Source organism: Dromiciops gliroides, chromosome 4 (assembly GCF_019393635.1).
Source record: "Dromiciops gliroides isolate mDroGli1 chromosome 4, mDroGli1.pri, whole genome shotgun sequence".
In the NCBI taxonomy this organism is placed as follows: Eukaryota; Metazoa; Chordata; class Mammalia; order Microbiotheria; family Microbiotheriidae; genus Dromiciops; species Dromiciops gliroides.
Window position 1 is genome coordinate 142,790,981 of NC_057864.1, and position 26,616 is coordinate 142,817,596.

Sequence of the window (26,616 nt, forward strand, 5' to 3'; positions counted from 1 at the left end):
TTGGGGAGGGGGGGGACTACTTTCTAAAGATGCCTATCCCCGCTGTATATGTGAAGTTGATTTTCATTTTATACACAAGTCCAAGACTTTATTTTTACCTTAATTTATTCATCCCAGGGCTTTTGCCTGCAAGATCCTCGCGTATCCTGTCATCTACTGCATTAGCCATCTTTCCAAGTTCTTTGTGTCATTTGCATATTGATGAGCATCCTCTTCCCCATTTTCCCCTACCTTAATCCAAGTCATTGATAAAAATTTTAATCAGCACAGGGCCAATTGAACCTTCACAGGGTGAGGGGGTTTTCCATGGCAGTACTTTGAAAAGTATAAAGCATTACATAATTCAAGGCACAATGCTCTTGATGAGCATTTGGAAAAAATTGTTCCTTATTAAAATGGCCTGTTATAATTGCCTTTCAGGAATATTGGAGTGATAAAAATAGAAATTTGCTTCAAGGTTCTTAGGGGTGGGTATTGGGTAAATATTTTCTCTTTCGAATTCAAAGAGGCAAGAAACATTTGAATTGGTGATTTCCTGTTTATAGATTTTCAAAAAAGAGTTTAGCCCAGAAGAAACCGTTTCAAGTTTTTTGAGTCTTTTTCAAAGAGCAGAACTTTCACAGGATGGGGCATGGTATGTATTTACTTTTCTTTATAGTATTAAGGATTGCTTTGTAGCAATATCAGAATGATCTGACACTAGAGATCTGGTATTTTCATTCCGTAGACCAGGGGTTCTTAATTTTATGTGTGTGTCATATATTCTTTGGCAGTCTGGTGGGTCCCCTGTTCCCCTTGTCAGAATAATGTTTGTAAGTGCATAAAGTATAATACATAGACTTAAAAAGAAAATCGGTTATATTGAAATACGGTTATCAAATTATTTTTAAAACAAGGTCATGGACCCCAGGTTAAAAACCCTTGATATAGGGGCGGCTAGGTGGCGCAGTGGATAAAGCACCGGCCCTGGATTCAGGAGTTCCTGAGTTCAAATCCGGCCTCAGACACTTGACACTTACTAGCTGTGTGACCCTGGGCAAGTCACTTAACCCCCATTGCCCTGCAAAAAAAAAAAAAAAAACCCTTGATATAGACTGTTGCAAAGTGTTCTTTTAATATTGAAAATTTTAATTCTTATATGGGAACTTTGGAATGCTATACATTTTGAATAATATAGATTCTCTGGTAATTATCTCATTTAGCTCTTTTAGAAATCAGAATCAGCTTTTAATTAGGAAACAAAGTAAATTGCAATCATTTGTACTGGAACCTTAAAATGAAAAATATACACCTCCTCTGGGAGGGATGTATGATAGCTTTTATCTCACTTTATAATTAGTAACTGTTTGTAGGTCTGTACCATATTTCTTAACTTGTTCTTTAAAAATAAACATTTTAGGTACAAGATACTTGAATTAGCAGCCAACATTCTAATTAAAGAAGAGATTCTGAGTGGAAATGATCAGTTACTAAATCAAGTGGTTGTACATTTGCTGCCATTTATGGTTGTTACCAGTGACAGTTCAAAATCCCAAGAGATGAAAATGGCAATTTATCTGTCAAAATCAGGAATTTGCTCTTTGCACCCTATACTGAAAGGATGGAAAGAAGGTAAGATGTGTAATTTTGTTCTCATAAACTAAAAAAAGATAAGCAGAGTGTTAATTCCAGAAGAAAATTATAAAAGACAAAAAATCCTTTGCTTTAAAAAGGAATTGTCAGGGCAGCTGGGTAGCACAATGGATAAAGCACCGGCCCTGAATTCAGGAGAACCTGATTTCAAATCTGATCTCAGACACTTGACACTTACTAGCTGTGTGACCCTGGGCAAGTCACTTAACCTTCATTGCCCTGCCCCCCCCAAAAAAAGGGAATTGTCATGTTTGTGACTAGTTGAAATCTTTTTTTTTCCTAAGACAAATAGTAAAGTAAACATTTTAAGGGATAATGAAGTTAACAAAAACTTAATATACTTAGAATTAGATTTAAGTAGTAAAAGTTTTCATGTGATTTTCTTCAGTGATTTGTAAACTTACATTCACCATTTTTCACAGCTCTTGAAAAAGTGATTAAAACCACAAAGCCAACAGACTTGATTGGTGTAGCAAATCAAAAAATGGTTCAGTTGTTGGCTGACAACATAAGTTCAGGGAATCCTTCTTCAATGTTAAAGATGGTAAGTGTGTTATCAAAATGCCCGTTTAAAATATTTCTTGCCAAAACTTGATTTTGATTCTTGGATTTTGAAAGTTCTTCATAAATGTTTGTGGTTTCTGAATGCTATAAGTATTGCTTTTAAAAATAAAAAGTGGGGGCAGCTAGATGGCGCAATGAATAGAGCACCAGCCCTGGAGTCAGGAGTACCTGAGTTCAAATCCGGCCTCAGACACTTAACACTTACTAGCTGTGTGACCCTGGGCAAGTCACTTAACCCCAATTGCCTCACTAAAAATAAAAATAAAAAAATAAAAAGTGCTATATCAAATAATTTTACAGAATAAAAAGTGTCACTTTATCAACACATACAGAGAGAATATACACTAGATTCTAAATCTTACATTATACTTAAAAGTGTATCCTCTTCATCTTTTTAAGCGAGCCTAGCACTATCTCACTTCCCTTTTTTTCTTGGGTTCAGTAGTGTAAGTACTATAATAATTTTTAACTAAGAAAATATAGTCCAATGGCTGAGTAAATGAATTAAAACTTTAAGTCATAAGTCTTCCAGAAGAAGAGATACAAGAAAACAGTGCCACCCTCCTTTGCAGAGGAGGGGGGTGTCCACGGGTGTAGAAGAGCTTTTGATATTATCTTTTTTGTGTATTACTAAACTGGTAATTTTTTCCTTTTATTTGAAAATTATTATTATAATTGAGTTGGAGGGGCACAAGAAAACCTAGGTGATAGCAAAACAAAAGCTATCAAAAATCTTGTTTTTAAAAAATATGACCTTAAATACTCAGTTTAATTAGTAACTATTTCCAGTATCTGAATGTACCTTTTGCTCAGATTATTTTGGACTGTTATTATTAGAACTTGTAATTTCTCTCTCTTTATTTTTTTTTGTACTTAGAGCATAGGCATTTCATTTTAAACATTTAGTTATATTTTACAACCAACATAAATTTTAGAATACTGTATGATATATAGAGCTATAAGCATTTCCCTGCAAGGAGTATGATCTAATGAAGCACAGAATAGGCAATGATGAATTTGTCTGTTTGTTTTTGAAGGTGGAGGACTTGATAGCTGTTGGTGAAAAGGAAAGCTACACATTGAAGCAGAAAGTGACTTCCCAAGTGGTCATTGCGGTTCTTGTCTTTTGCTGCTCTTCATTAAAGGAAACTCACTTTCCATTTGCATTAAGAGTATTCAATTTGCTGGAAAGAAAAATAAAAGAAAGTGAAGTTATTACTTCTTTGGTAAGGACAAGGAAGCCTCTGGAAGTTCATGATTGATTAAATGGCAGTCTAACATTCTTTAAGACCTAGAGTAAAAATGGAAGGGGGGGGGGGGCTCAGGTGAGAAATGTTTTAATTAAGTAGGTATAAGTCAGATATGAGGTAGAATTCTCTAACAACCTTTCCCAGAGTGGTAGATTTAGGGTTATTGTACCAGTCCTTTAGAAGTAGCTCACATTTATATATCACTTTTTGGTTTGAAAACTCTACCTCATAACAAACGTATGAAGTAGGCAGTACATGTAACATTTCTGTTTTACAGATCTTAGAGAAGTTATATAACCTACACAAGGTCACATAATTAATTGGGGTTGAATCTAGACTCAGACCCAGTTCTTGAGATGCCAAGTCCAACACTATTGCCACAGTGCCTTTCTTTAGTTCTATTAATGATTAAGCATGATGCTTTCTTTCTCTTCTTATATTTATAAGAAATAGGGATACCTTGTCTTAAGTAGAATGTTAAACTAGAACAGAGCTTAAACTTTTTCTACTCAGTCCTTTTTTGCTTGAGAAATTTTTGTGTGACCCCAGGTATACAGAATGGATGTACATAACCTTTTACTGTTGTCAAATTTTTTAGACCCCCATATGGGGGTCGTGAACCACAGTTTAAGAAGCTTTGAGCGAGATCCAAGGTCCACACAGCTTAATTCAGCAAGAAATTCTGTTTCTGGACTATAGATTCTCTGAAGGCAAAATAGCCTCTGGCTTATTTAAGCTTTTTCTCTCTCCTTCATAGAACCTATAGTCCAGGAACAGAATATGATACATTTATGTTTCAGTTGTGTCTGACTCTTCATGACCCCATTTGAGGTTTTCTTGGCAAAGATATTAGAATTCTCGATGCAGCTAGATGGTGCAGTGGATAGAGCACCGGCCCTGGATTCAGGAGGACCTGAGTTCAAATGTGACCTCAGACACTTGACACTTCCTAACTGTGCAACCCTGGGCAAGTCACATAACCCCAATTGCCTCACCAAAAAAAAAAAAAAAAAAAAAGGGAATAAATATTCTCAGGTCCAGAAAAATTGAATATCAGGACACAAAGGATCCAGGACTAGTAGCTAGTAGTTAGGGAAACTTCAAAGTGTCTTGCTCTTTGGATAAACTACATTATAATGGGAAACAAAGCCAGAGTGGAAGAGATAGATTGGGAGAATAGAAATGAATCATTGGATCAGAGGGCACAATAAGGATAAAAATCAGGATTAGGGGTAAATCTGAGAGTGAGAGAAGGTAGAAGGGTATGAAATTGTGGTCTAAATGGAATTTCAAATGAAATGTAGAGTCTTAATCTTTGTTCATATTATGAAGCTGAAATGGGGTAGAGAAAATCATTAGATTTTAAGAGATGAGGAATTAAGAAACTTGTGAGTGAATTCACCAACCTGAGTAGGAAGTAGCTGAGCTAATAATAAAATGGTTGGAAGGGTGTGGAGAGAGAACTCTAAGGCAGGGGTTAAGGAGAAAGTTGGGAGAAACACTTAGAGGTCTGTAGATAAAGACAATAAGAATTAAGGACAGGTGATGTAGATTGCATGGTCCTTAAAAATATTCCTCAAAAAAGGAAATGTCATTGAGTGATAATAAGTAGTACAAGGTATGCTTGGCCATATAACGTAGCAGAAGAAGGACATCCTTAAATGCATCCAAAATCTTCTTTACCCACCATGAATCTATCACCTAAAAATTTGCCTTAACCCCTTAAAAAAAAAACTATTTCCACTACTTACTTAGCTCATCTTGGAGTACCAAAGTCTGGCTTACCTCCCCTTCTTTGTATAAAGTAGTACATTCTTTGATTTGTCTGTCCTTGTGCCCTTTCATTCACAAATTCCAGAATTTGGTGATTGTCCATGTTCTTCTTGTCCATACTTATTTTTAACAATTGAACAAACTAATCATAGCCACTCAGCAATTCTCTTTGCTGTCTATTCTATCTCTGCCTTCTCTTATGCATTGTTTACTTAAGATGCTCTTTTCTAAACTTTTTTATCTTTTATTTCTCTTGAGATGTGGTAACACTACCACATAGTATTTCAGGTATGGAAAACCCCCAAGTTTTAGACATGGAAAACAGTTTTCTATTTTTTTTTTTCCAGTATGCTTCCTGATGTTCATTTTTTTTTGTCTTATCCTTCTCCCCATAACCCCTCCCCCCCTCCCCATTCCACAGTTCACATTAGGCCAGTATTTTCAGGGAATAATCTGTCCTTTTCTGAGGTCATAATAGTTTCTAGTTCACCATTTTATTAAGGGTTTGGATTTTTTTCTCTCCACATATGCCTAAATTGATTATGTGTCATTTTCTTTCCTTCACTTTCTAGAGTCACCTTCTAGAGCTACTGTTTCATTGTCTCAAAAATGTTAGCATTATATCCAAAAAAGATATTTGAATGTACATTCCTTCTTCTATGTAAATTTTTTAAAATGTTGAATGAGGCTGCATCCTCTTAAGAATCTTCGGGAAACCCTATTCTTTTGTTGTTGTTGTTGTTGTTGTTGTTGTTGTTGTTGTTGTTGTTGTTGTTGTTGTTGTTGTTGTTGTTGTTGCTGCTGCTGCTGCTGCTGCGGGGCAGTGAGGGTTAAGTGACTTGCCCCAGGTCACACAGCTAGTAAGTGTCAAGTGTCTGAGGCCAGACTTGAACTCAGGTCCTTCCGAATCCAGGGCCAGTGCTTTATCCACCTACCTGCCCCGAAACCCTATTCTTTTTACTTCATGTAGAGGAGATTTTGTTCCTTCTTTCCATTTTCTAATCACCACTTCCCTTATTCAAATAAAATTATAAATTCTAGAAAAAAAGATTATTTTCCTCTTGTCATTTCTAGGAAAATAAGGAAACTCTGGCTTTGTTACTTTTTTTGTCCCACCATGTAAATAATAAATGACTCTAGGATGCAATTTATATTTAAGATAATACTGGATTATTTTTCCATTCATTTTACCAATTCAGGAAATCTCTTTCGATTGTCATTCTGAACTGTCAGACAAAGGAATACCGATGGAGATATGGATTCAGTATGTAGAAAAGCTCAACAGAGGTCAGATGATTGCAATGGAAGATGCAGTTATGCTTGCATTTTCTTTGAAAAATTTTATTCATGTCTTGAAGGCACCTAAATCTTTTCTTAAAGGTAAATAATTTTGAATGTTTTTAGATATGATTGTTTATGATATGATCTTAGAAACCAAATGTGCCATTTATTTTGTGTTAAAATTAGAAAAATGTTTTATTTCTTGGATGAAAAATTACTTGGCATCATCAGGCTCATGCTCTTAGATTTGTGGCTTATTTTCATACCTCACATATTTTCATGCCCATTAGATGATAAGTGGTGGAATCCTGAACATATGAAAGAAGACAGCCGAGATTATCTGCGATTATTGATCCAGATATTTGAGGTCATTGTTGGTGGTGCTGATGCCCCTCACTTCAAATTTCTGATGAGACTTTTCTTAAAGGTAATTCATTGTTTTTCTGAAACCTTTCAACTAAAGTAATTTTAAATACTATGGAAAACAAAAGTAGTACAATTAAATTGTCTTCTACAATTTTAGTCATTTCTCATTTCAGTATCTATTTTCTAGGAAAAGGATTTTAGCCAAGCTTTTTTTTTTTTTTTAGTTTTATTTGTTCCATAATTCAGAAATGACAGTTCTGCTCAAATTTAGACATTTTTAAAGATTTTTTTTTACTAACATGTATTTTCCAATGAAAACGGTATTTGAGAATGTTGGCTAGTAATTTGAAGAAAACTAATCTTAACTTCCTTCTATTTTGATAGGTGCATTTAGAAGATGTTTTTGACTTATTTAAGTTCTTTTCACTTTTATGGACCTATAACTATAGTTTTTCAAATCCACTTAACTATAATGTGAAAACAGTACTACAGACTCAAGCTCTTTACATAGGACGTGCAATGCTATCAGACCAGGCTGCACAGAAGAAAAAATGCCTGGCATCAGCATCTTCTCCAGGTATTAAAATTATCATTTTTCTTAACCATGTTTATATATTTTCCCCTTCGCTACTTAGTGTAAGATGTAGTTGTTATTGGAGTTCATAAAGTTTCAAATTTATACATGCATGCTTATAATACACTTGTATACTTACTGCTGCTACAATTGGGCCTTAGTTTTTCAGCAATCCCCTCTCACTCCCCACCCCCTTTTCTGGGCAAAAGGGAGAGTATTTTGGTTCCACTAGAGTGTTGGGGACAGGGAATCCCTTCAAAATTTTGAAAAATAATCTTCCTGTATAATGCTATAATATTAAAGAAACAAAATATGTCAGGAAATTCTTTTAAAAAAGAATAACAGGGGCAGCTGGGTGGCACAGTGAATAAAGCATCAGCCTTGGATTCAGGAGAACCTGAGTTCAAATCCAGCCTCAGACACTTGACACTAGCTGTGTGATCCTGGGCAAGTCACTTAATCCCAATTGCCTCACCAAAAAAAATTTTAAAAAGAATAACAGTTTTGGGGGCAGCTAGGTGGCACAGTGGATAAAGCACCAGCCCTGGATTCAGGAATACTTGAGTTCAAATCCAGCCTCAGGCACTTGACACTTACTAGCTGTGTGACCCTGGGCAAGTCACTTAACCTTCATTGCCTGCCGCCCTCTCCCCCCAAAAAAAGGATAACAGTTTTATAAATGGAAAGAAGTCAGCTAAAGATAAATTGTCACTGTTAAATATGACTTTGTGTTGGGAACTAACTTATTTGAAGAGAGCTAATAACCTTGGAAGTTTCTATTCAGAATAAGTGGAACAGGGCAGCTAGGTGGCTCAGTGGATAAAGCACCAGCCCTGGATTCAGGAGGACCTGAGTTCAAATCCAGCCTCAGGCACTTGACACTTACTAGCTGTATGACCCTGAGCAAGTCACTTAACCCCAATTGCCTCACCAAAAAAAAAAATCAGAGTAAGTGGAGCTCTTTTGCTTGGTTTTATAAGTTAATTTGATGTAGAAAAACTTGGATGTTATTTTTTTTCTTCAGTGGTGACATGTTTACTTATCAATTTGGGAAGTCCTGTAAGAGAAGTACGAAGAGCTGCCATTCTCTGCCTCCAGGCCTTACAGGAAATAGAGTCTCCATTTTATCCAGTAATACAACATCTAGTCCAAAAAGAAGAAGAGATTATTTCAGATGCTACCTATGTATCACAGGTAATCTTCCCATTAGCAATGTATAAGGGGGCAGCTAGGTGGCGCAGTGGATAGAGCACCAACCCTGGAGTCAGGAGTACCTGATTTCAAATCCAGCCTCAGATACTTAACACTTACTAGCTGTGTGACCCTGGGTAAGTCACTTAACCCCAATTGCCTCACTAAAAAAAAAAGGCAATATATAAGCAGATAGAGAGCAATAGAGAGAGAATGAGAATGATTTTATATACATATATGAAATCAGATCTGTTCCTCTTACCTGCTAGTTAACAGCTATTCCAGTGATTTTCATATTATTTCATGAGAAATTTGGTCGTTTCACAGAAATGTATATAATAGAAAATACAATTTAAAAAAAATTTCTTCTTAACATGAATAAATGGGGAGATATAATTGGAAATTTAAAGAAACACCAAGGGGCAGCTAGGTGGTGTGGTGGATAGCGCACCATCCTTGGAGTCAGGAGGACCTGAGTTCAAATATGGCTTCAGACACTTGACACTTGTGAGCTGTGTGACCCTGGGCAAGTCACTTAACTCTGATGGGCCCACAGCAAATAAATGAGTGAACAAGCTAAGGAAATAAATAAATGGATGGGTGAGCAAATAAATAAATAAATGGGTAGGTAAGTGAAATGGGTGTTGTGAAGATACACCAGAAGGCATTATTAAGAAGCCATTTGGGGGGCAGCTAGGTGGCGCAGTGGATAGAGCACCGGTCCTGGAGTCAGGAGTACCTGAGTTCAAATCCGGCCTCAGACACTTAACACTTACTAGCTGTGTGACCCTGGGCAAGTCACTTAACCCCAATTGCCTCACCAAAAAAAAAAAAAAGAAGAAGCCATTTGGGGGAAAAAAATTAAAAGCTACTCTGTAAAATCTATGGAAAAAATTTGAATTTTTTGAAATATTTATTATTGAGATTATTAAACTGTTATTGAATGAGATAAGTTTACCCCCTGGGTAAAATAATTGGGAAACAATCATTAGTATCACCTATGAGCCAACTACACAAAAAAAATGGCAAATTATTAGTGAAATAATGTTAAATTGTTGTTTGGTTGATCAGTTTTAGACATTAATACTTCTACCATTTGAAGACCCTCCATAAAGTATTTTTGTGTTTTATCTTTTAATCTTCTAGGATTTGAATAGTTTATTTGAGGAACTACAACCAGGAAAAAAGCCGAAATCTCACCACAAGTTGACTGAAACCATAAAACATATGCTCTATTGTGTACATAGTTGTCCATCCTATATTGCAAAGAACTTAATGAAAATTCTTCAGGAAGTCAGTAGTGAGGTGTGTATATTTTAATGAGAAATCTATTTTTTTAGTCTAGTGTTAGCAAAATATTGTGATAACTGATGTGTAGAAGGGAAATTTTATTTTAATTAGCTTGAGGGGTAACAGAAAGGGGATACTGAATGCAGAGAGAGAAAGCTTGAATGTTGTTTTGGAAGAGGCCAGGAGGGATTGTTTTAAACAAGCATATTACTCCTGTGTATTGGAGATATATGTGTATGCCTGTATATATGCCTATCTGTCTGTGTATGTGTGTATTCATGTTTTAAAATCACACTGAGATGTGACTAATGGTAGAACTTCCTTTCGAGTTTTTATAACATTTTCCTATGAAAATTATGTTCTGCACATCTTCTGAATTAGTTTCCTAAGTTAGAAATGGCAAATTTTCCTGAAAGTGATTATAATAGTGGATGGAGTGTCAAATTTGGATACTTGTGTTTGAATCTTACCTCAAATGTTTACTAGCTGTATGACTCTAGGCAATTAACTTTAATTCCCAGTTTCATTTTGGTGATTATACTTGTACTGCCAGCCCATGATGTTATGAAGAAAATGCTTTGCAAACCTTAAAGTATTTTATAAATATACATTATTATTACTATTACAGCATCAGTTTTATATTCTAAAACCTTTTTCATGACCTTTACTAATAGTTTTAACAGGAAATATAACAGAGACAATGAAGAGAATTACATACTGGTATTAATATTAGGTTAAAACCCCCTTTTACTACCTATTATTTTAATCTTACAAGTTTGAACAGACACATGAAGTATAAATCAAATTAAATGTTCTATCTAGAAAGAGTAATCTAATTATAGTGTTTTAATGTGTTCTGTATGTCATTTTTTAATTGTACACTTGGTGACAGAAGTAAATTTAACTTAATACTCTAGTTGAATAAAAATTTCTAAAATTTAACAGTTGTCTTGAACTTAATTAACAGCATTCTATATTTTCTAGATAAAATAGAAGTTTTTGAATTATAGTTAAATCCTGAGAGAATAATGGATAACAAAAAAGTTAGTGTCACTTATTCAGCTAATCGAAAAAGTGTATTAGCATCTTTTAAACCAGAGCATACAGCATAATTTTAACACGTTCTGATGCCCTCTTCTTAACCCTAACCTGAGGAACAAAAACCAGCCCTATTCTTCAGGATTATTAGGATCATCTTGGCTCTGGAGATTACTCTGTTCACCTGAAGCACTTACAGACATTTCAGAAGATGATCAGTTAGGACCTCAAAGCTTCCTAGTGAGATTTATTCTCGGGTTCTCTCAAAACATTCCCAATACTCTTCAGCTCTTTATTTTTTGAAGATCCTATCACTTCTGGGGGCAGCTAGGTGGCACAGTGGATAAAGCACAGGCCCTGGATTCAGGAGGACCTGAATTCAAATCCAGGCTCAGACACTTGACACTTATTGTGTTACCCTGGGCAAGTCACTTAACCCTCATTACCCAGCAAAAAAAAAAGAAAAGAGAAAAAAAGATCTTATCACTTCCCTGAGATCTCCTGGGCTGCTTCCCTTATCACATTTTTCTTATTATTGATAAGGTTCTTGTATAACAAGTAGAGGTATATGTCAGTTAATGTTATAGCTTTTCCCCACTTTTTAGATGGTGCTATCTCAGCTGTTGCCCACGATTGATCAGTTACTGGATAAAATCCTAAAGGAACCCCCTACAATACTGAAGGATGAAGCTATTGTTTTGCACCTTGCCCTTGGGAAGTACAACGAGCATTCAGCTTCTCTCTTACACAAGGACCCTCGAAGTTTAGATATATTCATAAAAGCTGTGCACACAACAAAAGAAATCTTCACAGCGATACCAACATTCCAGATCCTTGCACTTAGAAAGGTTGGTGTTTTCTAATTAGACTCTAGATTTTGAATTTGCTTTTCCCTAGGAGTGATAACACTCCTAGTACTGAAGCACAATGCATTTGCATATTTCAGGAATGGGATAATATATATGTTGTAGGTTAAATGGCTGAATGAACAAATCGAGTTCTTGAATGGTGTTAAGTGTTTTAAAATATGGAATGGATCTTATTTAGTGATCACTATGATGGACAAGTTCTAAAGAAATATGCAGAGTTTAAGACTTCATTTAACTTGAAAAACTTTATAACCATCCATTAAAATCCTTCTCTAATGCCTCATCTTAACAAGGAGATTACTTAGTTCTTAAAGGGTAACAAAAAAAGAGAAGCAAAATCTCTGACAACAAGCTCATCCAAGGTGGAAAGGCTTCAGGTATAGCCCTAGTAAGGGACAGTGTGTGTGTTGTTAAAGTACCAGCCTCGCTCAGTTTGGTGAAGTTTCTCATCAAGTTGATTCTCGACTTGCTGTTAAGTTGAAGAGGAGTTACAGCTTGTGTCAGTGGAATGAGGACTGCTTGTACTGAAAAACTACAGATCCTTAAATTGTTGGTATTCTGTAGAATTCCCTCATGTGAAGGACCTGAGACTATACAGACACAAACATGTATAAAAAAAAAGATTTCTGATTCATAAAATCAAGTTGAGTACAAGTCAGCTGCAGTTATGCCATTAGCAAGAATTGGATTTTAACTCAAGTTGAGGTTTAAGACATGGAATGGGCATATGTTATTTTTCTAAAATATGACAAAGCTATAAGAAGCCTTCTTAGGAATTTGCTTTCATGTGATTCTTTTTATTATTTTTAGATTACAAAACCATTCTTTGCTGCTATATCAGATGAAAAGGTTCAACAGAAGCTTTTGGGAATGCTGTTTGATTTACTTTTGAATTGCAAAAATCCACTCTGTGCCCAGACTGTCAACAGTGTTTTTAAAACAGTAAGTTATGACCTTTTTAGAGCCTCATTACCGACTATTAATTGTCATAGTTTAGAACATTTTTGAGCATTCTTCATTTGCTCTTCTTTGGTTGGACCTCTTCCCAATCTCAGTCTTCATTGTATTGTGGTAATTATTATGGTAATCTTTGGGGCAACAAAACGAAGAATTATAGGAGATAGGGAAATGTATTGATTATCTATGGAAACAAAATGTAGGCCTTTCTAATTAGTTTCTGATACTTTTTCCATTTATAGTTTAACCATTTGGTAGTATTTAGTCTGGATCAGACTTCTCTTAAGTAGTACATAATAGACTCTATAGTCTATTGCATGCCAAAAATAGCAATCAGTAGTTTACGGTTGACCTGGGTTCCCCACTATGACACTGAAAGGGCCAGGCTTGTCACTTATGTGATGAAATGAATAATGGAATGGAGAAGGTGTTCATTGATACTGTAGATGATCATTGAATGTAATTGTTAATCAGCTGTGGATGTGGAAATAGAATTAAGTAACACAAACCAGATGGGAGAGAGAGTGAGTATGCCAGAAAGATACCATGCTTTATTAGGGGCAAGTACAAGCTAGTATTTGGGATTGGAATATCTATAGAAAGAGGGATATTGTTAAATATTGCAAGGAACCAAACTTTTCCTTAAAATTCATTTCCTTAATATGTCCATAAATACTCATTTCATTAACTTCATCCTTTACAGTGCCCTAAATACTTCTAGACAGCTTCTCCCCCACTCCTTCCTTGGGATTGAACAGATGTTAAGCAAAAACAGAAGACCATTTGTTTGGTATACTGTAGAATTCCCTTACATGAAGGACCTGAGACTAACAAACATGGTGTATATTTAAAAAAAAAAAGATTTCTAATTCATAAAATCAAGTTGACTACAAGTCAACAAATTAAGTTCTAGTTTATTTAATCTTTTTTTATAAGTGATAGAAATGTGACATGGAAAAAAATCAGGAAATTGTCCTGAAGTATTATTGAATATTCATATTGCTGTGTCTAGTTTTAGTTTTCAAGCTCTTAGGGGAGAATAAAAAGACAGTTCCTCTTGCCATGTCTATCCCTTTTCCCGTGCAAAAAATAAAAAGAGAGAGAGAGTAATAGGAACATGAAAGAAAAGGCTAAAGGATTTGGGATTATTTGCTAGACTGATGGGGAACTTAATTTTCTTTTCTCCTGTTCTTTTTTTATTATTATTAAAGTCCATCTTCTCTCCCCCTTCTTCCTTCCCCACCAAAAGGAAACCATATTTGTTATAAGGGTTTTGTGTTGAAGTATTTGAAAGATTTTATAATATTGGAACTACTTTGCCAGGGAAGAGTGCATTAATGATTGAAGAAATCACTATATAAATGTGAGCTTAAATTTTATTATCAATAATAGTAATGTTAGTGTAAAAGGAATAGTATACATTTAGCTTATGAATTTTGCCTGTTATGCTGAAAGAATCCACATCAACATGATGCAGGTAGGTAATCTTTGCCTGTTAATATATTTTGTCTAAATATGATTTTGCCTTTAGTGAGTTTTATTATAGTATTTTTGTCTCATACATGTACACACACACATAAAATGTACATATGTTATTATTTACCCAGGTGTTATAAGTTAAACTTGTGCATGTATATGCACGTGCAACTTTGTGTGTGTGTATGTGTAACATGAGGCTTAAATTAATCTGGTTTAAGGCATGTAAACAGAAAGTAATATTAGTCTAAAACATTTTCTTCATGTGCCAGGTGGTTTGGCACCAGAGAAAATCTTTAGCAAAAGTTTGATTGCTTACTATATGCCTCCCGCTCTTAGGTGGTAGTTGCTGGTAGTTCAATGAATCAAACTCAAACCTATCAGTGTGGTATTTTCTCTCTACCTATGCAATTTTGCAAACTCTTATTCTTACCTTTATTTCATAAGTCCCCCATAGATGAGTTAACCAGTACACAGTTTGAAATTCCCATGATAAAGAACTGAGTACTTATCATTCTTTTTGTATAGCTTTAATCCCTTTAAACAAGTTAATAATTTTCCTTTAAGCATAAGTCAGTCTGATTTAAATTCAAAATAACTTGATAGCATTAGCTTTCCTTATTTTGAAATTAATGAATGGATGAAGGCAATTAAAAGTAACTATTGTTTGTGGGCTTTTAAAATATGTATATTCATTGTGCTTTATTTATCCTAGAAGTGAAAATATTACAGGTAATTCTTACTTTAACATGATTTCAGATTTCTGTTGATGCTGAACAGATACGATTAGAACTAGAACCACCAGAGAAAGCCAAGTCTCTCGGTACAATTCAGCAAACAAGAAGACAAAAAATGCAACAGAAGTAAGAACTGTGAACTCATTAAGAAAAATCCTTTTGTTCTAGTTTTTGTATGTTACCTAGCCTTTTCATCTATGTGATTATAGTTTTATTGATAACTTCTGTTTTTACATTAGTCTTTTTCCAATATACCTTCCCTCCACCATTGAACCCATTCTGGTAACAAAGAAAAATGCTTAAAACAAGGTAGCCAGCCAATACAATGACTGCATCTGGCAGCGTATACCACATTCAGTGTCAGTAGTCTCCACTCTCACCCCTGCCTTTTTTACTAAGAGGAGAAAGTTAACTTAGTCATTCTAATTAATCAAAGTTTGTTTGCCTTTCATATTATTTTCATTTATTTTATTGAAGTCATTGTACATATTCTGGTTCTGTTTACTTCTCTATGCATAAGTTCTTAAAAATCTCTGATTTATCTATAAATTCCTCACATAGTTGATAGTCATAGTAGGATAATAATTCCATTCATTATATGCCACTATAGTTGTTCAGTCATTCTCCAGTCAATAGCACCAATAATTATATTTTTTTCACAAAGTAACTGCTATTAACATTTTTGTTTGTATGTGCCTTTCTGACTTTGGCCTCTTTGGGATATATTCTGGGTCAAAGGGTATCAAATTTAAGTTCAGATAAGTTTCTCATGTACTTCCAAATTTCTTTCCAGAAAGGTTGGCATTTCTAACAGCATTGTATTAATGTGTTTGTTTTTATACAACCCCTGTAATTTACTGGAACTGTCTTTTATCATCAGTTCCTCAGAAATATTTTAATTTCTTTTCCTCTTCTCATTTGGAGCAATTTTTCATATAGGTGTTATCTTTTGGGGGGGGGCAGGACAATGGGGGTTAAGTGACTTGCCCAGGGTCACACAGCTAGTAAGTGTCAAGTGTCTGAGGCCGGATTTGAACTCAGGTTCTCCTGAATCTGGGGCCGGTGCTTTATCCACTGTGCCACCTAGCTGCCCCTAGGTGTTATCTTTTTTTTTTTATTCTTATTGTCTCTTTCATATATAAGTATATGTGTAATCAACCAGATATTTCATGCAACCATTTTCCCTCACTAAAAAGTTTCTCTTATTCTAGATATCTGGGGCTTTTTCTGGTCAATTTTTATCTGGTATTTACATGTTTGCTTATCTTCTTTTTTTTCTCCTAAGAATAATGTTTTACTCTCATTGCAGAAAACTACAAGATACAGAACCTGTACAAGATGTTGGAAATGCTTACTGGCAGAGAGTAACCCTCATCTTAGAATTACTACAACACAAAAAGAAACTCAAAAATCCACAGTTATTAGTGCCATGTCTTTTTAATTTGCTCTCCAGGTAAATCATTCTTTAAATGGCTTTTAATTAGTTATTTGTAGTCCTTTAGAGAGCAGAATTCTAACTTTTACCTGCCTGAGAATTGTCATTATTCTCTTGTTCTTACTTGCCTCCAAACATGATATGAGGCTTCACTTTGTTTTGCTACCAGAAGTGACTGTTTGTACAGATAAAATAATTGGAAAACAAAAAGAATGTATCCAAATGGGTGATGTTGGGAAGTCCTTGGCAAAGAATCCTTAGAAAGTTCAAATTTACTTTAGTTTTGGATAAAGTGAATGGCCGTTGAACATTATCCATTCTGCTTTCCATTGGGCATTCTATTGGATGAACCTAGAGCATGTGCTAGTCAGTTCTTTAGGCTTTATTGCCTGAATATAAAAGTTTGGGTGGACGTTGGGTATGAGAGACAGGTATAGTTATTACTGTTTATATTCTCCTAGATATAGGATTTTTTCTTTCTTTTGTGGGGCAGCGAGAGTTAAGTGAGTTGCCCAGGGTCACTTAAGGGTACATGTCAAGTGTCTGAGGTCAGATTTGAACTCAGGTCCTCCTGAATCCAGGGCTGGTGCTTTATCCACTACGCCACTTAGCTGCCCCCAATATAGGATCTTGAATGGATAGTTTTTAAAACTTAAATGAATCATGAGTATCAACACAATGCACCTCCCATGTTTCCCTCTACAGAGCTAGATAGATGGAGATTCTCATTTTCTTTGCAGTGTGATAAGAGTAGTTAATTTGCCATTAAACACCTTGGAAGAATTTAGAGAAGATTATAGTAAACTTGGCATTATGTTAAAAGTGCTAAATTTGTTATTTTAGTCATTTATGTATTTTTTTTTAAGTGAGGCAGTTGGGGTTAAGTGACTTGCCCAGGGTCACACAGCTAATAAGTGTTAAGTGTCTGAGGCCGGATTTGAACTCGGGTACTCCTGACTCCAGGGCCGGTGCTCTATCCACTGCGCCACCTAGCTGCCCCGCATTTATGTATTATTTATGTTATGATTTATGACTTTTCATGGACGTTGACAACAAAAATTGTACAACTTTTTTATTCCTCATCATCACCTGGACTAAAATCTGAAGGTGTCTTGAAACTTTGCCACCACTACCAGAGCAGGGAAATCTGGAATATACCAAACAACTGATTCTTAGCTGTCTGCTCAATATCTGCCAAAAGCTGTCCCCTGATGGTTCTAAGATCCCTAAAGGTATGTACAGCATTTTAAGGGTGGGATCTACTCTGAGGACACATCTGCCTGTCGGTCCATTTAAAGCTTTTATCTCCTCTATCTCTAGGTATTCTTGATGAAGAAAAGTTCAATGTAGAATTGTTAGTTCAGTGTGTGCGGGTTTCAGAGATGCCTCAAACACATCACCATGCCCTCTTGCTTTTGGGTGCTGTTGCTGGAATATTTCCTGTAAGTGATTTTTAAATTTTTTTCCCCGTAATAATAACTCATCTACATAGTACTTTACAATTTTTAAAATGCTTTGCTCACTGTGTGACCCTGGGCAAGTCACTTAACCCCCATTGCCCGGCCCCCCCAAAAAAATGCTTTGCTCATTTGTAATTGAGGCAAGAGACTCAGAGAGGTTGACTGTTGGACATGATCCCATGAATGTGTGTCAGACCCAGGTTGCAAGTCCAGCCCTCTCTCCCCTACTACTACCACCTCATACTCTCTACTGTGAAGAATTTCCACAAAAATTCTAAGATAACTGAAATACAGAAATATTATGGGGAAAGTAGATATCCTTTTAATCTTATAGCTAGCGTGACATCTTATAGCTGGAATTATTTTAGCTCAAGGGCAGTTTTGATTTGAGGGTAATTTGATAGTTTTTTACATAATGAAGCATTTAGGTGCCTTTTATCCCAGGCAGACATAGTTCTGGGTGCTGAGATTACAAATACAAAAGTGACGTATAGCTTCTGCTCTTGAGAAGTTTACATTCAAATAATATAAATGTGTTCTTTGGGGGCAGCTAGGTGGCACAGTGGATAGAGCACCAGCCCTGGATTCAGGAGGACCTGAGTTCAAATACGGCCTCAGACACTTGACACTAACTAGCTGTGTGACCATGGGCAAGTCACTTAACCCTCATTGCCCCACCCAAAAAACAAAAACAAAAAAAGAAGGGAAAAAAGTGTTCTTTGGTAATATAGGTACTTAGTGATTTGGTTAGATCAGTATCTTGTTTCATATTATATTTTAGGAATAGTGTAAGCTTTCTTATGGCTTTGCAACAGAATCATTACTTTCCTATTTATTAAAGTATTTCTACAGCAAATAGCCTAAATTCTAAAAAGAGGACCGGTTTTTGCAGAATTTTAGTTTATGTATATCATGTGATATACTTAGTCTCTTTACAGAAGCCCTGAGAAACAAGCTAGCATTACTTTGACCACTTTTATAGCTGAGGGAGACAAAACCCATTTGGTTTGATGAGTTACGTCCATGTGTATATTTATAATATGCTTTTAAAAATATACATCTAACTGGCTTTTTCAACAAGTAAATGAAAAAGTAAAGCTTTCTACTGAATTCATTCATTTTAGTGACATATATTCTGCAATGTAATTTTGTTTACAAAAATATTATGCATTTAACTTAAATTAATAGGCCTTTATCAAAGAGTGAACTGTATTTTTCTTAAATAGCCTTTTTTTCCAGTAATGTCTGCTAGGTACCCATTTCCCAAACTTAGTTCCATGGGACCCCATTGTTTGGCATGATGTGAATAAGGAGTTTGTAACGATTGGAATGACGCCACCTGCTGGAGACTTACTGTAGAAGAGTTTCGCCCATGAAGCGAAGGTCTTTGAGGGCAAGACCAGGAGTCTTTTCTTTGGCGTCAGGAAGTGACACGGGCTAGTGGGAGGAGGAAGGAAGAGACTGGTGCTCAGTCTCACTCTTTTTTCCTGAGGACTCTGGTGGAGAGCGGGGCTAGAAATATGCTCTCCCTTTAATAGATAGGAATCTAGGCCTTTCTCTCTCTTTACCAAATTCTTATTCTCCTTAATAAATGCTTAAAAGTCTAACTCTTGCTAAAGCTTATAATTTATTGGCAACCACTCATTAGATATTTTAGACAGTTTAGCTAGAATTTTAGCCCTTAACAAGTTCATGGAAACTTTTTAGGGCTAGTGAAGTTATATGTTATATGAAGTATAGTATTCTCCAGACTTTTTTTGATCATGCATCCCTATCAGTAAAAACTTTTTGAGCACATTCCTTGTATATGTTTAATTATAAATTTTGTACATGGGAGACTATAATAAGATAAAAATATATTCCATTTGGAAAATGCTGGGCTAAATTTATTTTTCACATGCAAAGGTATTTTGTAGTTCTATAGATAAGTGAATAAAGGTTTAAATGAGGAACTTCTAGAGGTGCAACTTATACAACGGTGAGCCTGGAGTTAGGAAGGCCTGAGTTCAAATTAGGCCTTAGACAGTTACTAATTTTGTGACCTGGGGCAACACTTATTAGCACAGCGCCTGCACATACTAGTGCTGTCTCAATGTTTATTTCCTTCCCCAACTGGAAGGAAATACAAATGTAGATTTTATTCATGTATATCATTTGTGGTTAGAAAATCAGCAGCAAGGGAAATGTAGGCATTTTGTTTATTATCAGTGCATATATGTGATTGTGATGTTAGCTTTGTAATTTAAGGTTACAGATTGAAACTTTAAAAAGGGCTCATTATGGGGCAGCTAGGTGGCACAGTGGATAGAGCACCGGTCCTGGAGTCAGGAGTACCTGGGTTCAAATCCGGCCTCAGACACTTAACACTTAGTAGCTGTGTGATCCTGGGCAAGTCACTTAACCCCAATTGCCTCACTAAAAAAAAACAAAAAAAAGGGCTCATTATGTCTCCAAAAAAGGTGCCAGATTACATTTTAGGTATACTGCCAGAAAACAGTAGGAGGTTTTGGTCATGTGCCTTAATCTGAAGTTCAGATTGTGTGCTTTGCTTCAGATGTAGGTGTGGGTCTCTTGTGTATACACCCATAGCTTCATAACTATACATTTTCTTTATCAAAAGTCTAACTTGTTATTCAAAGTAGTGACCAGCTACTGATTGTAAATATGTTGTGGAACAAGCTTAAAATGAGTAAGTGCCTAAGGTACAAACCGTTTGCTTTTCTTGCTGATGTTTAACTTTTGGATTAGTGGCAGGTGGGAAGAGGGGGAGGATGCATGGTAATGGGATGTACATTGCACATCCCATCCATCTTCCTCTCCTGTAGCTATATAAGCTCCAAACCTCTCCCCTTTTCTGAGACTGTGACCTGAGTACCCATACCCCTCTACAGCTGTAGCTCATTAGCTCACATTGAATTTGGCTCGAATCTTAGTTTCAGTCTTCAATTTGGCATCATACCAGGGTGTTCAGGGTATTTTTCTCTTAGTAACTGCCTATATTCTTTTTGTGAAAGCCAAAAGTTAACTATTCACACCAAATCTCATAAACACACTGGTTTAAGTTATTTTATGTTGAATAGTTAAAGTATAAATTATGGGGCAGCTAGGTGGCGCAGTGGATAGAGCACTGGCCCTGGAGTCAGGAGGACCTGAGTTCAAATCCGGCCTCAGATACTTAACACTTACTAGCTGTGTGACCCTAGGTAAGTCACTTTCCCCAATTGCCTCACCAAAAAAAAAAAGTATAAATTACTTTGAATAGCTGATCCCTTTTCAACCCATGAGTAATGACTTAAGATAGTGAGTATTAATTACAAATGGCATTAGTTAGAGGTACCTGAATAGACCATTTAAATGTTTTTTTCTTAATGAGGTTTTTGAATAGAGAGACTGCATCATGGTAGTGACTTGTCTTGAAGTATTTGAATGTATTTCATAGTTTAAGATTTTTAAAGGTGACTGTTCTGATGGTCTGTTTCCTTTCAGGATAAAGTTTTACACAACATTATGCCCATTTTTACATTCATGGGAGCCAATGTTATGCGCCTTGATGACACTTACAGTTTTCAAGTTATCAACAAGACAGTGAAAATGGTCATTCCTGCTCTTATCCAGGTATGTTATCTCCATAGCATTATCATTTCCTTTAAAGGTATAACACAAAAAACTCAGGTTAGGAAAAGATACAAGCAAACCTTTAGGCTAATAAAACTATTTGTGTCATTTAATGTCTAAGGAAGGCTAAGATTAGTTTCAGTCTATATGGGTTGAGGAAATACTCACTGGTGAAGCCTTAAAGAAATAGTATATGTCAGGGGCAGCTAGGTGGCACAGTGGATAAAGCGCCGGCCCTGGATTCAGGAGGACCTGAGTTCATATCCAGCCTCAGACACTTGACACTTACCAGCTGTGTGACCCTGGGCAAGTCACTTAATCCTCATTGCCCTGCCCAAAAATAAAAAAAAGAAATCGTATATGTCTAGAAAAGCAAGTAGTAGTTACAAAATGCCAACATAGCTTCATCAAGAATAAATCGTGGGGGGCGGCTAGGTGGTGTAGTGGATAAAGCACTGGCCCTGGATTCAGGAGTACCTGAGTTCAAATCCAACCTCAGACACTTGACACTTACTAGCTGTGTGACCCTGGGCAAGTCACTTAACCTCCATTGCCCCGCCAAAAAAAAAAAAAAAAAAAGAATGGGCAGCTAGGTGGCACAGTGGATAAAGCACCAGACCTGGATTCAGGAGGACCTGAGTTCAAATTTGGCCCCAGACACTTAATAGCTAGGTGACCCAAAGGTAAGTCACTTAACCCCAATTGCCTTACCAAAAAAAAAAAAAAAAAGAATAAATCATGCTACATGGAAATTACTTTCTTTTTTGGCAGGATTTTTAAACTGGTAGATCAGCAAAATGCTGTGGATATGCAAACTGTTGAAAAGTATCTTATAGTGTTCTTGTAGAAAAAGTAGAAATACATGTGCTAGCAGCAACTTAGTAAGCATTTATTAGGTACGTACAGTGTGTCTGATGTTTTGCTAAACTCTGGGATAGGAGGACAATAAACAGTCTCTGCTCTCCAGGAGGCTACATGCTATTGAAGGGGGAACCAGCATGTATATAGAAAATTAAAGGCAAAATATATACAAAGTAATTTCTGACAGAAGAATGCTAGCAAGTTAGTGAATTAAGATAGGTTTCTCCAGCAGGTGACACTTGAATTGATCTCCAAAGTAAACTATGGATTTTATTAGGCAGAAATAAGGGTGAGTATACATACCAGGAATGGGGGACAACCCGAATGGAGCCAAAGAGGTGGGAGATGGAATATTGCATACTGATAACGGTAAGCAGTCCAGTTTGGGGGGAACCTAGGATGACGAAGCGGGGTAATACTTAGTCATGTAGGGGATAGAACATAGGGTTTTTAGGAAGATCTGAGTTCAAATCCTATTTTAGATACTAGCTCCATGCCGTGGACAAGTCACTTAATTGCACTTGGCTTTAATTTTTTCATGTGTAAAGTGGTGATAATAGTACTTACTTCACAGGGTTGTTTTGAGAATACAGTAAGATTACATATATAAAGTGCTGTAATTAATGCTAACCAATGTTATTAATATGTAGTAAGATACAGTCCTCTTTCTGTGAAGACCTTTAAAAGCCAAACAGGTAGTTATACTTTATCCTAAAGGTAAAAGGTATCCACTTGACCGACCTCCCTTCCTCTTTCCCATCCATCCATCCATCAGGGTTAAGTGACTTGTCTGTGATCACACAGCTAGTAAGTGTCTGAGGTCAGATTTGAACTCAGATCCTCCTGACTCCAAGGCCAGTGCTCTATCCTGTGCTACCTAATGGCTACCTTTTTTTTTTAACTTGACTCTTTTTGAGCAGGTGAGTAATATGTTCAGACCTTTATTTTGTGTATATCAGTTTTGTAGCTTTGTGAAGGGTATTTTAGAGAGGGGACTGACTGGAGGCAAGGAAATTAGAGGAATCTTTTGCAGTAGTCTTGTCAAGAAATGAGGAGGTCCTGATCTTGGGTGATTGTGGTTTGTAGGGATAAGAGAATGTATACAAATTATATTATGGAGATAGAAGCAACTGGTCTTATCGGTTCATTGGTTGAGAGCAGTGAGGGAGGGGAGAATTGTGGGTGACTCTAAAGTTGTGAATCTGGGTAACTGATGGTAGTATTTTTTTTTTTTTGGCAAGGTAGTTGGGTTCAAGTGACTTGCCCAGAGTCACACATCTAGTAAGTATCAAGTGTCTGAGGTCAGATTTGAACTCAGGTCCTCCTGAATCCAGGGCTGGTGCTTTATCCATTGCGCCACCTAGCTGCCCCCGATGATAATACCTTCAACAGAAATAGAAGGGAAAGAATGGGAGAGAATCTGTTTTGGACAGATAGATGGTACTGTGAAAGGGGTTGGTTCAGTTATTATCCACATTTTACATAGAAAACAACCCAGAGTTTTAAATTAAATGATCTGCCTGTCTATGGTCCTGTATCTAGTAACTGTTTGAAGTCATGCTTCTCCTGACTGCAAGTTCAGGGCTCATTCCATTTCATTTTAAATGTTTGTTATCTTTCCTTTCTGTGTATTTTTAATATAAATTGTAGAGTTCTTGATAGACGACGCATAACTTGTACTTCTTGTGTCCTCAGGCAATGCCTTGCCACATACTAGGCAGTTCCGATGTATGACTTAGTCATTCAATTTCCTTGTGTGTTTATTTTTAGGAGGTTTTAGGACTTTGTTTTCTTTTGACTAATAACTCAAGAGAAGCAGTTTGCTTCATTAGGCAGAAATTTGCTTATTCTGACTCTTCACTTGTTGGTTGGTTTACAGGCAGACAGTGGTAACTCTGCAGATGTCACAAGAAACATAGAAGAAGTTGTGGTTAAAATTATAAATGTGTTTGTGGATGCTCTGCCTCATGTCCCCGAGCACAGGCGCCTGCCCATCCTTGTACAACTTATTGATACTCTTGGTGCAGAGAAATTCCTCTGGATTCTCCTGCTGTTGCTTTTTGAACAGTATGTCACTAAAACAGTGCTGGCCACTGCCCATGGAGAAAAGGTCAGAATACTGGGTGGGGAGGTGAGAAAAAGATGATAATGTTTCACAGAGAATCTCTGGTTTTTTCCTAATGTGTTTTACATTCTAACAGTGTTGCTCTTGATTGAGATTATATCAACTTTAAATAGGTCTATTGTTATTTCTATAGCTTAAAATATTTAACAATGAACTTTTAAAAAACTGAAAATAGCTTTAAATGTTCTTATTTCACTGCTTTAAGGTGTTGGTATCACAAAATTTCTCTCAACCTTGTTTCCCTTCCCTAGACTGAATGCATCATTGCTATAATACAGTACTGAGATGGAAACAAATTGAAATGACAGAACCCACTCTGTAGTCAGTTCTGTGGGAGTGGGGGGCAGGGGGGGAGAGAATAACATAACAGAATGTTCCAGAACTTAAACATTCAAATGTGTTGTCCTTTTAAAGTAGTACCCTAAGAGGACTATCCATCTATTCAGCTGATGCTTCCATTGCTCAAAAAGTTTTTAGGACTCCTTTGTAGCATGGGCTTCAGAACTTAGGGCATTTTCCTTTTACACATAAGGGGCAAATCTTTATCCTTTGAGCATGGTTTTGTTTAGAAAGCAATGAAAAGTCATCTAGTGAATAAGGGCTTAATGCAATTTTATTATCAATAGTTATATAGGAAAGTAAAAAAATGATTTCACTTTATTAGACTATTGTCTTTAAATTAATGTTGTTCAGAAGTGAAAGTTGCAGTGCTAGGATGGGATAAAAACCAAATAGGTATATGAATGGTCATATCCTGTGAGATTGGGTAACCTTAGTGTTTGGATCAGATTATGGGAGTTTTAGACTCTGGTTGGACACACAATTTTAGACCCTGGTTGGGATTTTCAAACAAGGTTGTACATATTTAGGATACTCTTCCCTTTTTTTAATATGGTATTTTACTTTTTCCCAATTACATGTAAAGACCATTTTTAAAATTCATTTTTATCTTTTTTGGGGGGGGTGGGGCAGGGCAGTGAGGGTTGTGACTTGCCCAGGGTCACACAGGTAGTGTCAAGTGTCCAGTGCTTTATCCACCGCACCACCTAGCTGCCCCCTTTAACATTCTTTTTTTTAATTTTATTTTTTTGGTGGGGCAGTGAGGGTTAAGTGGCTTGCCCAGGGTTACACAACTAGTAAATGTAAAGTGTCTGAGGCCAGATTTGAATTCAGGTCCTCCTGAATCCAGGGCCCTTGCTTTATCCACTGCACCACCTAGCTGCCCCTTTAACTTGTTTTTGTGTTTGGGGGTTAATTGGGGTTAAGTGACTTGCCCAGGGTCACACAGCTAGTAAGTGTTAAGTGTCTGAGGTTGGATTTGAACTCAGGCCCTCCTGAATCCTGGGCCAGTATTCTATCCACTTCGCCACCTAGCTTCCCCATAACATTCATTTTTAAGAATTTTTGAGTTCAAAATTTTCATCCTCCCTAAGACAGTAAGTGATTTGCTGTAGGTTATATATGTGCCATCATGCAAAACATAGTTCTGTATTAGTCATGTTGTAAAAAAAGAAACAGACGAAAAGGAAAAAACACAAAAATAATAAAGTGAAGATAGTATGCTTCCATCTACATTCAGACTCTCTCAGTTCATTCTCTGAATGTCGATAGCATTTTTTGTTATGAGTCCTTTGGAACTGTCTTGGGTCATTGTATTGATGAGACTAGCTAAGTCATTCATAGCTGATTGTTGTATAATGTCTCTGTTAACTGTGTACAGTGTTCTTCTAGTTCTGCTCACTTTACTTTGCATCAATTCTTGTAAGTTTTTCCAGGTTTTTCAGTTCCAGTTATATACCACAACTTGTTCAGCTATTCCCCAATCGATGTCCATCCCCTTAATTTCTAATTCTTAGCCAACACAAAAAGAAGTGTTCTAAATATTTTTGTACAAATAGATCCCTCTCTCTTTTGTTGACTTGCAAGTTCTTTCAGCTTTTACCTCTTCTTTAAACAGGATTCTGTCTTAGAGACTGATACTGAATTTTGGATTTCAGTCTCTTGTGAATTTACTGTGCAGCAGCAGCTCCAAAGTTTGATGAATATACTCAGATACTTAACCAGACTTCCAGAGAAAAGAGAGGGAGGTGAGTAGAAATCACTCTAATGCAGCCTTTTGTAT

General features: G+C 36.3%; 1 protein-coding gene across 1 annotated transcript in view; it reads left to right on the top strand.

Annotated features, from left to right (window-relative positions):
• HEATR1 (HEAT repeat containing 1) overlaps nt 1-26,616 on the top strand; it is a 59,240-nt gene that overhangs the window by 18,104 nt on the left and 14,520 nt on the right. The window contains exons 14-31 of the mRNA XM_043964592.1: nt 546-634; nt 1,400-1,611; nt 2,055-2,176; nt 3,234-3,422; nt 6,419-6,599; nt 6,791-6,927; nt 7,251-7,443; nt 8,465-8,634; nt 9,778-9,936; nt 11,565-11,807; nt 12,639-12,770; nt 15,021-15,124; nt 16,308-16,451; nt 17,541-17,665; nt 17,754-17,875; nt 21,380-21,508; nt 24,249-24,479; nt 26,452-26,581. Coding sequence (XP_043820527.1) covers nt 546-634; nt 1,400-1,611; nt 2,055-2,176; nt 3,234-3,422; nt 6,419-6,599; nt 6,791-6,927; nt 7,251-7,443; nt 8,465-8,634; nt 9,778-9,936; nt 11,565-11,807; nt 12,639-12,770; nt 15,021-15,124; nt 16,308-16,451; nt 17,541-17,665; nt 17,754-17,875; nt 21,380-21,508; nt 24,249-24,479; nt 26,452-26,581 — 2,812 coding nt within the window. The remainder of the gene's footprint in view (nt 1-545; nt 635-1,399; nt 1,612-2,054; nt 2,177-3,233; nt 3,423-6,418; nt 6,600-6,790; nt 6,928-7,250; nt 7,444-8,464; nt 8,635-9,777; nt 9,937-11,564; nt 11,808-12,638; nt 12,771-15,020; nt 15,125-16,307; nt 16,452-17,540; nt 17,666-17,753; nt 17,876-21,379; nt 21,509-24,248; nt 24,480-26,451; nt 26,582-26,616) is intronic.